At 36.0% G+C, this 13,577-nt stretch overlaps 1 protein-coding gene across 7 annotated transcripts in view; it reads right to left on the reverse strand.

Annotated features, from left to right (window-relative positions):
• Positions 1-12,512, reverse strand: part of NAALAD2 (N-acetylated alpha-linked acidic dipeptidase 2) — a 57,746-nt gene extending 45,234 nt beyond the window's left edge. For 2 of the 7 annotated variants that reach the window (XM_073215903.1, XM_037011027.2), the window contains exons 1-2: positions 12,325-12,500; positions 11,549-11,660 (exon numbers count right to left, since the gene is read on the reverse strand). In XM_073215903.1, the coding sequence (XP_073072004.1) occupies positions 11,549-11,660; positions 12,325-12,406 (194 nt within the window). In that variant the 5' untranslated portion in view covers positions 12,407-12,500. Of the gene's footprint in view, positions 1-2,383; positions 2,461-4,720; positions 4,928-11,548; positions 11,661-12,324 lie in introns of those variants that run through there. The other 5 variants (XM_037011025.2, XM_037011026.2, XM_037011032.2 and 2 more) reach the window with 5 other exon arrangements.
• Positions 12,513-13,577: the final 1,065 nt, after the last annotated feature.

Genomic DNA, 13,577 nt, shown 5'->3' on the forward strand with positions numbered 1-13,577 from the left:
AACTGAGGGAACTGAGATAGTAGCTAACTTATTCATAATTTCATAGTATTAAATGCTGCAGCTAGATTCTGAAAGTCACAGTGGTCTGACCTTGAGAAATAGTGATTATTTTAAAATTATTCATCTGATCACATTATTCAGTTGCTTAAAATCCTTCTGTGGCTCCTAACACCCATTATAAAGGTCACACTCAAACACAGCGTATACGGCCTTTCTTCGTCTTATCCACCCTTCTACCTTTCTGTATTCATTTCCTACCATTCTCCTTATAAACTTCTTTCCTATGTCATTTGGGATATTCATTTTTCTCCCCAAATGACTGCTTTTTAGCTTTTTCTATCATTTTCCTTCTATCATTTTCCCTTTCCTACCTGCAAGCTGTTAGCCGTCCATTAGGACCCCTCAAGCCTCTTCTCTTCTGTGAAGCTTTCCTTTCTATATCATTAAATGAAAACTAGAGGCTACAGATATTTAGTATCTTACAATATGCATTTTTCAAAAAGGTATGAAAGGGCTTACAGGCAAAATTTATTTTATATACACACAAAAACATTGAGGCTGGAGACATTTAACTTCTCCCGAATATAATTTGTTATTGTTTTATTTTCCACAGTGAGCAGATAATAATGTTACAATTAGGAAAAAAATATATGCATTTCCTTAAATTAAGATAGAGAATTAACCATGAACTTCTGCCTCCCATCTTTTAAAGAACTCACTGAAATGAATTACAGAAGTATGAAAAAGAGCAGCAAGGTAAAATGTCCTTTACTCCACATCTGAATTTCTGTTATGATCCCAAATTGTGTATCACAAATCAGGCATTAAACATTCACACTGTCATGTTCAGGAGAAACAAGTACAAACAAGAACAGCGATTCCCTCCTTTTATGTTTTTCTTTAACAGAGGCGAACTTTTTGTAGAAGATCTCAGCTAAATTTTCCCTCCATTTCATTATGCATAACAGGGGCATATGCCTCTTATCACACTAATCATTGCCGAGGGAAGAGAGTTATAATGATTTGATGATTTGAGGGATTCCTGGGCTGGAAGGAAGGCAACCTTTATGCAACACAAGGAAGAGGATGAACGCTCAACAGGTGAGGCTCTGCCAACAAGAGGGTGGCTGGGGAGAACTCCAGTTACTCCCACTATATTAATCCCTCGAACCCCTCCTTTCCCTCCTAGGCTCTCTCACTGACCATAAGCCCTCAGATCGACGGTCAACAGTTCTGTATCCTCAGCCCTGTCCCTGAGTGTTTGCTTGACTTCCTTCTCTTAACTGGTTTCCTCAGAAGACCCTGCTCACCTGAAAGCTGTTTTACTGCCCATGACCCCCACATATCAGGGCTCAGAGATCACAAGTCCTTCTGACTGTCCACTGACTTCTTCAAAATATTTTTCCTTCTTCTTCTTCTTTAAAAAATAACAATTCTTTTAGAGCACACACCAAAAGTCAAGTCACCCACCTATATATCTCCTAGGTGCTGTCAAAACTGTGGATCACTCCTCGGCATTCATTAAAGTCTTAGGACTCTATTTCAATTCACTTCACTCTACCTCTATTCTTGTCATCATTCTTGGTATGTAATTTCTGTGTTCAGTTGGATGTGAAGGAAAGAAAGCCAACTCCAAAAAGATAATCATCATACAAACTATTCATATATAACTTATCACTTACACTATATCACACATTAATGCAAAATAAAAGATAAATAAACAGACATGTTCGGTCATGAGAATCACCAAGTTTTGCTTCTGACCACCACATGTTATTTTCTACATGATTTCTTTTGGACATTTTATGATATGCTACAGACAGTTCAATATGTGAACATTTTACCTGGTCTTTTACCTTTTGCAAATTTAGATATTAGCCTTCTGTCTCACTTGATAAGACATGCTGCCATTTTACTGTCTTGACTGGGAAGTATAGAGGGAGTCTCCCTTCAGAGGACATCTATCTCCAAACAAGCACCTCCAAACAGACTTAGCTTCCTCATACCTGACGCATGTCAACTGTAAATCATCTCAAAATTCATAAGAATGGTATAGGTGTTTTCATTCCTCATTACTATAACTCGGTTTTGTTCATCCACGGAACCTAAGAAGGGACTTTGTGACCTCATCAAATCACAGGATGGTAGGGGAGAGAATAAATGCACTTCATTTATTTGATTCTAGGGTATAAATAGCATCTCAGAGGGGAGAAAGAATGCTTCAGAAAAATTAGGAAATAATCAATGAAACCGTCCTAAATCAGTACAAATAAATAAATTTACAAAGTCAAGAATCTCAGAGCACCAATAACAATAAATTTGAAGAAAACTATGCCTACGTACATAGTAAAATTGCTGAAAATTAAAGACAAAAATGACATACTTTATAACTTAAATGACTGTGGACTTCTCATCAGATGCCAATACTAGCCAGAAGACAGTGAAAAAGCATTTGAAGTTCTGAAAGGAGAAGAAAACAAAGTCATCTTAGAATTCTATATCCAGGAAGAATATGCTCCAAAAATCAAGGTGAAATAAGGATTTTGTAGATGAAGAAAAACTAAGAGAATTTGTCACCACCAGACCCTACATCACAGGAATGTGTCAGAAAGTTATTCAGAGTAAATAAAATAGTATAGGATAACCTAAATTTCAGAAACAAATGAAGGCCGTTGGAAATAAAAAATATCTGAGAAATATAAAATACTATTTTTAACTCTTACCTGAACAGTTATATGTACTGAAGGCCAAAAAAAAGTTTTTAACTGTTTCCTGGTGTTTATATTGTATATAGGATACTTTAGATAGCTACGGTATAAAGGATGGTAGGGGAGAGAACAAATAGATATTAGAAATGTGAATTTTCTGCATTTTATATTAAGGAGTACAATAGAAATTTTAAGAATTTAGTGAACAGTTACAGATGTATCATGTAATAACTAGAGCATCTACTAACAAACCTATGCAAAGAACTATAGCCAAAAGATAAACTGAAATGAAACAAAATTTCAAATATTCCCCTTACTACCAAAAACAAGGTCGAAAATGAGAAGTACAGAAACAAAAATAAAGGGAGCAAAGAGAAGACAGGAAGTGGTAGAACTCAGTTTGACCTTATCAAGAGTTAAATTATATGTTAATTGAATAAATTCCCAAAATCAGAGGCATGGATTACCAAAATGGATAAAACAGCAAGTTGCTACTATAGCTGCCCACAGAGGATACATTTTAATTGAGGTTAATAAAACGGATAAAAGAGTAAGTGGCAATTACATGCACTCTATAGAAGGTACCTTTTAATTAAAAGGAAAATGAAAGGGTAAAAGTAAGAGGATGGAAAAAGACATACCAGGCAAATATAGGAAGGCTGATGTGACTATCTTTATGCCAAATAACATAGACTTAAAGATAGACATTATTACCAAAGAGGTCATTTCATAAAAATAAAAAGGTAGCTCTGCCTTAAAGACATAGCAACATTAATGTATATATGCATAGTAAAAGAGCCTCATAATATATACGGCAAAAATGTAACAGGAAAAATAGGCAATTTCTCATCTCTGTAGGAAACTGTAACAATCTAACATAATTTGATCTCCCCTCCCCCAAAAAAGTCAGTCGAGAAATAAAAGAATCACAACACTGACCAGATACAGAAAATTCATATGATCATATAAATTGATGCAAGAAAACTATCTAATGATTAAGAACAAACAAAACAACCTCTTAGCAATCTTGGAATAGAGGGAAGCTTCCTTAAATTGACAAAAAGCATCTACAAAAAGATTTACACATGAACATCATATCTAATGGTGTAACTGAATGCTTTCACCCTAAAATTAGAAACAGAGCAAGGATGTTTGTTCTCATCCCTCTTACTCAACATAGTACTGGAATTCCAGTCAGCACAATAAGGATCAAAAAAAAAAGTATAAAAAGCATAATTTTGGAGAAATAAAATTGTCCCTATTTGAAGATGGCATGGTAGCCTATATTGAAAATCCTAATGAATCTACAAAATCTCCTAGAACTAACATTGGACCTTAGGCCACAGGATGCAAGATCAACACACAAAAATCAACAGTGTTTCTATATACTCATGACAAATATGTGGAAACTGAAATTAAACATAATATAATTTATATTTGCTCCAAAGAAAATGAAATACTTACTATAAATCCAATAATACATATACAGAAATATGCATCCTAATAATTATAAAATATTGATAAAAGAAATCAAATACCTAAATAATTGGAGAGACTTTCCATGTTCATGGATTAGAAGACTGAACAGAAAAAATGTCAAGTGCCCCCAAATTATTCTAAAGATTAATGCAATTCCTATCAAAATCCCAGGAAGGATTTTTCTAGGCATAGAATACTATTCAATACTTTATATGAAAAGGCAAAGCATATAGAATAGTTAAAACAATTTTTTGAAAGAATAAAATGTGAGGAATCACTCCATGCATTGTTAAAGTTTACAGTATAGGTTCAATAATCAGGACAGTGTGGTACTGGCAGAGAATAGACATATAGATCAACAGAGCAGAACAGACAACACAGAAAATGACTCACACATGTCTATTAATTGACAAAGAGTGGAAAAGTAATTAAATGGGAGAAGGACAGCATTTCAACAAACAGGACTAGAGCAAACAGACATCCATAGGAGATGCACCTGCATGGAGCACCCAGGACTCCTGGCCTTCACTTACCTAGCGTCCGGCCAGCCAGAACCAGCAGGCACAAGCAGTCTAGCCAGGGGATGTCCCTACGCAAGGCTACTCCTACAAGACTGGGAAGGTAGCTGTTTCACCTAGTTCACAGAAACAAAGACAGTGAAGTAAAACGAAGAGACAGAGAAAAATGTTCCACACAAAGGAACAAAACAAATCATCAGAAAATGAACTAAATGAAAAGGAACTAAGCAATCTATCTGCTAGAAATTCAAAGTAACGGCCCGAGAAGCTAACTGAACTTGGGGGAACAGTGGATGAACTCAAGGAGGAATTCAATAAAAACACAAACTATAAAAAAGAACCAATCAGAGCGGAAGAATACAATAAAGTAAAGCACGGGGGGAACCTATCTGGAATACAGGGTAACAGAAAGCACTCAAGCTGAACTGCAAAAAGAAAAAAGAAATTAAAAATGAGAATAGGCAAGGGGACTTTTAGGACAACATCAAACATACTAACATTCACAACACAGAAGTCCCAGAAGGAGAAAAGAGAGAGAAAGGGGTGGAAAACATACTTGAAGAAGTTATAGGTGAAAACTTTCCTATCCTGGGGAAGGAAATAGATACCCAGGACAAGCAGGCACAGAGTCCCAAACAACATGAATCTAAGGAGGGCCACACCAAGACACATAAAATTAAAATGTCAAAGATTAAAATAAAGATACAGAGAGTATTTAAAGCAGCAAGAGGAAAGCAATGAGCTATGTGCAAGGGAAACCTTATATGGCTATTCACTGATTTTTTTCAGCAGAAACTCTACAGGCTAGAAGGGAGTGGCATGATGTATTTCAAAATGCTGGAAGGAAAGAAACCTACGACCAAGAATACCCTACATGGCAAGGTTATTATTCAGAACTGAAGGAGAGATAAAAGAGGTTCCCAGATAAACTAAGTTAAAGACGTTCACCACCACTAAACCAGCCTTAAAATAAATGTTAAAGGAAATACTTTAAGAGAAAAAGAAAAGGCCATAAGTAAGAAAATTGTGAAAAGAAAGATTTCACTGCTAAAAACAAATACATAGTAAAAGCAGTAGACCAATCACTTAAAAGCTACTATGAAGATTAAAAGATAAAAGTAGAATCAATTACATCTAAAAATTAGTTAAGGGCATCAAAATATTAAAATGTGTAAAATAGGTCATCATATGCATAAAATATGGAAGAGAGGGAGTAAAAATATAATGCTGTTAGAAGGCGTTCAAACCTAAGTGACCTTCAACTTAACATAGACTTCTATATTTGTAGGATGTCATACAAACCACATGATAACCACAAAAACCTATAATAGATACACACACAAAAGAGTAAGCAATCCAAACATATCACTAAAGAAAGTCATCGTGCACAAGGGAAGAGAGCAAGAGAAGAAGAAAAAATCAGAGAAGAGCTACAAAAACAACCAGAAGACATTTAACAAAATGGCAACAAGTACATACTAATTAATAATTACTCTAAATGCTCCAATCAAAAGACATAGGGTGACTAAATAAAATGGATTTTTTTTAAAAAGACCTATCTTTTTGCTGCCTACTCACTTCAAACCTGAAGACAAACATAGACTGAAAGTAAATGGATGAAAAAAGATATTCACCCAAACGGAGATGAAGAAAAGGTGTACTAGCAGACATCAGACAAACTAGGCTTTAAAAGAAAGACTGTAACAAGAGATAAGTGGACATTACACAATGATAAAGGGTTCAATCAGGCAAGAAGATTAACAATTATAAATGTCTATCCATCCAATAGAGGAACATCTATATATATAAAGCAAATATTAACAGAAATAAAAGGAAACAATGACAGAAATAATAGTAGGAAACTTTAACACCCCACTTATATCAATGAATAGATCCTCCCGAAAGAAATCAATAAGGAAACAGTGGATTTGAACAACACATTAGAGCAAATGAACTTAACAGATATATACATAATATTCCATCCAAAAACAGCAGAATACATATTCTTTCCATCCAAAAACAGCAAAATACATATGCTTTTCAAGTACACATGGAATACTCTCCAGGATAGATCACATGTTAGGCTACAAAACAAATTTCAATAAATTTAAGATTGAAATCATATTAAACATCTTTTCTGACTACAACTGTATGAACTTGAAATCAAATATGAGAAAAAAACTGGAAAAAACAAACATATGGAAGCTAAACAACATGCTACTAAACAACATGTGGGTTAACGAAGATACCAAAGATAAAATCAAAAAATACTTGGAGACTAATGAAAATAGAACCACAGACTCATCAAGAAAAAAAAGAGAAGACTCAAATAAATAAATCCAAAGTGAAAGAGAAGTTACAACAAACACAACACAAATATAAAGAATTATAAGAGACTACTATGAAAAATGATAGGCCAACAAACTGGACCACCTAAAAGAAATGGATAAATTTCTAGAAACATGCAATCTCCCAAGAAAGAACCAGGAAGAAATAGAAAATTTGAACAGTAGGATTACTAACAAAATTGAATTGGTAATAAAAAAAACTCCCAAAACAGAAAGGTCCAGGACAAGATGGCTTCACAGGTGAATTCTTCCAAGTGCTTAAGAGTCAATTCAAATCCTTCACAAACTATTCCAAAAAAAGGAACACTTCCAAATTCATTGTATGAGACAAGCATTACCCTGATACCAAAACCAGATAAAGACTACAAAAAAGAAAATTACACACTAATATCCCTGATGAGTATAAATGCAAAATTCTCAACAAAACATTAATAAACCAAATTTTAAAATAGATTAAAAGGATAATTGACCATGACCAAATGAGACTTATTCTAGGGATGAAGGATAGTCAATATCCATAAATCAATCAATGTGATATACCACACTGACAAAAGGATGAAAACCATATGATCATCTCAGAAGATGCAGAGAACACATCTGACAAAGCTCAACATCCATTCATGATAAAAACTCCCAACAAAGATATAGAGGAAACAAACCTCAACATAATAAAGGCCAGATATGACAAGCCCACAATTAACATCATACTCAATGGTGAATAGCTGATATCTTTTCCACTAAGATCAGCAACAAGACAAGGATGCACAAGTTCATTTTTATTCAACATAGTACTGGAGGTCCTAGTCAGAGCAGTCAGACAAGAAAAAGAAATAGAAGGCATCCAGATTAGTAAGGAAGAAATAAAACTGTCACTATTTGCAGATAACATAATACTACATATAGAAAACCCCAAGCCACTAAAAAACTATTAGAATGAATAAGTGAATTCAGTAAAGTTGCAGAATACAAAGTTAATATAATAAATGTTGCATTTCTATACACTAATAATGAACTAGAAGAAAGAGAGATTAAGAAACAATCCCATTTTTTACAACCGATAAAAGAAACTGAAGATAATGTAATCAAATGAAAAGATATTCCATGCTCAGATTGAAAGAACTAATATTGGTAAAATGTTCATACTACCCAAAGCAATTTACAGCTTCAACGTAATACATATCAAAATACCAATGGTGCTTTTCACAAAACTAGAACAAATAATCTTAAAATTTGTATGGAACCACAAGACCCCCAAATATCCAAGGCAATCTTGAGAAAGAACAAAACTGGAGGTATCACATGAATGCCTTGATTTTAAACTATACTGCAAAGCTACAGCATTCAAAACAGTATGGTAGTGGCACAAAAATAGACACATAGATCAAATGAACAAAATAGAGAGTCCAGAAATAATCCCACGCTTATATAGTCAATTATATATGACAAAGGAGGCAAGAATATACAATGTAGAAAAGACAGTTTCTTCAATAAATGGTATTGGAAAAACTAGACAGCTACATGCAAAAGAATAAAATAGACTACTGTCTTACACCATAAAAAAAAATGAACTCAAATGTATTAAAGACCTAAATATAAGATCTGAAATCATAAAACTCCTAAAAGAAAATAGGCAATAAATTCTTAAACATCAGCATTAGCAATTTTGTTCTGGATATGTGTACTCAGGCAAAGGAAACAAAAGTAAACAGGTGGATCATATCAAAGTAAAAAGTTCCTGCACAGCAAAGGAAACCCTCAACAAAACAAATAGGCAATCTACTGAATAGAATATGCAAATGATATATCCAATAGGGAGTTGGGAGTTAATATCCAAAATATATAAAGAACTCCTACAATTCAACACCAAAAATGGTGTAGAGGATATGAATAGACATTTTTCCCAAAAAGACATACAGATGGCCAACAGACACATGAAAAGATGCCCAACATCATGAATCATCAGGGTAATGCGAATCAAAACTACAATGAGGTATTACCTCACACTAGGAGAGAATGGCTATTATAAAATATACAAGGAATAACAAATGTTGGCGAGAACATAAAGAAAGGGGAGCCTTCAGCACTGTTACCACTGGTGTGGCCCCCATGGAAACCAGTATGGAGGTTTCTCAAAAGATTAAAAATAGGAATTCCACATGAACCAGTAATTCCACTTCTTGATAATTACCTGAAGAAAATAAAATCACAAATTCAAAAAGATATACGTACCCGTAGGTTCACTGAAACATTACTTATAATAACCAAGATATAGGAAAGCAAACTGAATGTCCATCGATGGATCAATAGACCAACAGACCAAGAAGATGGGGTACATATATGCAATAACTCTTAGACATAAAAAGGAATGAAATTTTCCATTTTTGACAACATGGATAGACCTAGAAGGTAATATGCAAAGTAAAATAAGTCAGAAAAGAGAAAGACCAATACCAAATGATTTCACTTATATGTGGAATCTGAAAAACAAAACAAACAAACAGAAACAGACTCAGACACACAGAGAAAACACACTGGTGGCTGCCATAAGGTAGGGCATGGAGAGGAACAGGCAAAATAGGTGAAGGGGATGAAAAGGTACAAACTTCCAATTATAAAATAAATAAATCACAAGGATGAAAGGTACGGCATAGGGAATATATTCAATAACATAACACTGTAACAACTTTATGTAGTGACAGATGGTAACTACACATATCACGGTCAGCATTTCATAATACATGCAATTGTCAAATCACTATGTTGTATACCTGAAACTAATACGGTATATCAACTAATTTCAATTTTTAAAAAATGAACTCTTACATCATACCATTTACAAAAATTAACTTGAAGTGGATCCTGACCTATGTGTGCAAGCTGAAATTATAAAATTTCTAAAAGAAAACAGAAATAAAAATCTTTACAACTTCTCATAGATAGGCAAAGTTAGGACATAAAATATGAAACATAAAACCAAAAATTCATTAACTGGACTTTACCAAAATTAAAAATTTGGAACAGAAGAAAATATTCGCAGTACATGTCTGACAAAGGAATTGTATCCAAAATAAAGAACTGTTACAACTCAATATAAGAAAACAATGTAAAATAGGAAAATATTTGAGCAGATAATTTATAAGGAATTCATACAAATGTCCATAAGCATATGAGAAGGCACCTAATATGACCAGTCATCTGGAAAATGCAATTTAAAATCACAGTGAGATAACACTATACACCCATTAGAATGGTTGAAATTAAAACAAGGGACCATACTAAGTGCTGACCAGGACATGGAGCAACAGGTACACTCATACATAATAGACACATAAAATGACACAACCACTTTTGAAATGTTTGGCATTTTCTTAAAAACTAAACTCATGCTTCTCATTCAACACAACCATTCCAAAAGAAATGAAAACATACCTACAAAAAATTTGTAAACATATGTTCATAGCAGCTTTGTTCACAATAACCAAAAACTAAGAACACCTCAAAGGTCCATTAATAATACATTATAATACATCCAAACAATAGAATGATATTCAGCAATAAAAGTAATAAACTGCTGATAGAAACAGCAACCTGATGAATTCCAAAATCATTACGTTTGGTGAACACTAACACAAAAGAGCACATAGTGCATGATTCCATTTACATATAATTCTAGAAAATGCAAAGGAACCCATATTGACATAAAGTGATCAGTGATTGCCCTGGGCTAGAGGTGAAGGGAGGAATAAACTACAAAGATAATGGTGTAAAATTTCTGTATCTCCATTGAGAAAGGTCTGTTGAGTTTACTACACATTTGTCAATACTCTCAAATTCCAGGCTTTATATGGATGCAGTTTATTTTATACAAAGTATACTTCAATAAAGCTGATTTTGTTTTGGTTTTTAACGACACTCCTTTAGAAGAATCTGAATACAGAAATAAAGATTATAGTGACTGCCTTCAAGGAGTTAAACCACTCCCCTGAATGTCACTCTTTTCCATGCATAAATGCTGGTCAATTTGCACTAATCCTTCTCCTGTCATTTTTGTCCTATTTGTGTTCCTTATATTTGCAACTTGGGATAAAGGTTTAATTTGTGGCACACAGAATCTGAAACTTTCATCTCCTCTCAAACTAGAGTTTACAACCATTTAAATCTTCCTGACCAGAGTATGTTTAAATAAAACTACTGATTAAACCTAGGCCTAAGAAACAAAGAGTAGCTAGCATTCAGCTGCAGTCCAAAATTCACGAAGTTGAAACATCTCAATACAGCAAGCAGATACTTTTTGCACAGATGAAGTTAGAGAAGACCTACTTCTGCAACAAAGAAATTTGACCTTAAGAGTCATTAAAAAGGACATTTTAAACTATCATAAATTGTGATATCATGATTTCACACTAAGATTACCGGCATGAATAAAAACTAGTCAATAAAAACTGCAATGTTTCAAACACTATTTCTGAGATCAAACTGGGCAAAACAAACTTACCGAAGAAATGACTTAATATTTTCGGCTTTCATCTCGGATACCAGTTTCCACCGTAGACCTTGGTGATTGCGCAGTGAAGTGGCTGTTTCTTTGAGAGGTTTAATAAACCACCCTGTGTGGAGAACAGATATATACATACCACATACACACGTAATTGCTTTTGACTTTCATAAAAACCAGAAGCCAAAAAATACCCCTTACTTAAGAAATAGGATGGTAAGCTTTATGTAAATGTTCCTATTAAACACAGAAAAATCTTCAAAATATGCTGTGTAATCTAATTTTATATGGGGTCTTCTTTTCATTTCCCTGAGCGTTAGTACCAAGGCACTGGCCTCTGTCTTTTTTGTTTTCCCCGGGGATCTAGTTCATAGCACAGTGCCTGACACACAGGGCACATTCCAAAAGTATGTACTTAATAAATGATGAGGGAAGAGCTGTGTTTTTGCAGCGCTACACAAATTAGCAGCAAGTTTGGACTCATTTAATAGCGCTTGGAAATGAAACCATGTGTCTCATCCCTGCAGACAGTGACAGCTCTAAATTGTCTCTCCAGGAACCCTTCCCCGAGCTCACTGAGCATTTAAGACATTTGAATTCCAGGCACACATTAATGCCATCGGTTGCAGTTTTGCTGACATACGCGGAGTTCGCCAGACGCGGCGAGCTCCGCCGGCGGCATAAGCGCTGCGCACAGCACGCCCGCGTCCCGGGAGGCCCGGCTGCAGGGAGGAGCGGCAGCCTGTGCTCGGGCGGGGAGGCGCCCCGACACTTACCCACCATGAATCCCCCCAGGAAGGAGGCCACGGCCGCGGCCAAGCACATCCAAAGGTACAGACGGCCCCTGGACATCGCCATGGCTTCCTCGCGACTGAGCTCGGAGCGGCGGCTGCAGGGCCGAGCCTCGGGACTGCGGGCGAAGAGAGAGCGCGTCGGGCACGCGGTGAGCGTCAGGCCGCCCCGGAGCAGGGGCGCCAATGACCTTCCGCGAAGCCCTGCCTCCGCCCTCCGGGGCGGGCCGCGGGCCGCGCAAACCAGAGCCAAAGGGCTCCCGGCCCCTTCCGTCCCCGGGAGGCCTCAGGCGGACGGACGAAGTCCTGCAGCGGGAGGAGGCTCATTCCTCCGTTTGGCAGACGACTTGCATTCTGTTGACTCCGCAGTAACGCAGATGGAGTCCACGGTGGGCTCCAGAAAAATGCTAATTATCTCCTAAAAATTCTGTTGATCCTCTCTGCCACCCCCCATTCCAGAAACTGCTGAATTTGGGAAGCAAAGTGCAATTAAATCTACGGCATCTGTCTGTTGATTACCGGATTCTCTGCCCTAATTTCTAACTGGTCACACTCGGGAAACATTTCTGGTCCTGCTGCTCCACTATTAGCACATTAAATAATGGGCGGCAACGTCAAAACTGATGGGATTGACTTCTTCCGTTGCCCCTTATCTGACACGTCTCCAGATTTCTTTAACTCTCACTTTCTTAGTCTGTAACAGGGATTTTTCCTCCCTCTTTAGAATGTTGTAGATTCAAATTAGTAAAATGAACCACTGAAAGTGCCTTGAACGGTAACTGACAGCACGTTCTCCACAAATGCCATCTTCCCTGTCCTCCCCCTCCTATCGCATTCATAGAGCATTTTTCTTAAAAGCCTTCAGAAGGTTTGCAAAATGGTGGTCCTAGTAAATAAGATTCCTGCATCCATGCATTTCACTCTAGAGGAGGTCGTTAGGAATTCATGACTGGACTCATGTCCAAGCGAAAGCAGTTTTGCAGCCACAGCAAAGATGCCTACTGGGTGGATTCTAAAGGGGATAGTAAGTATATCTGTGGTTGTATCCCCAGTCTTCACTGATTGTCTGTGGCTTTAATGAGCTAATTTAGGCACTTTTCTTTCCACTAACAAGTTGCCAGAAAAGTCTAATTTCTTTTTCTTGCTCTGTAAGAAATATCCATTATTGAATATTTTATTGCTCTGTAAGAAATATCCATTTCTTGCTCTGTAAGATATATCCATAATGGATATATCTA

This window comes from Manis javanica, chromosome 11 (assembly GCF_040802235.1).
Source record: "Manis javanica isolate MJ-LG chromosome 11, MJ_LKY, whole genome shotgun sequence".
In the NCBI taxonomy this organism is placed as follows: Eukaryota; Metazoa; Chordata; class Mammalia; order Pholidota; family Manidae; genus Manis; species Manis javanica.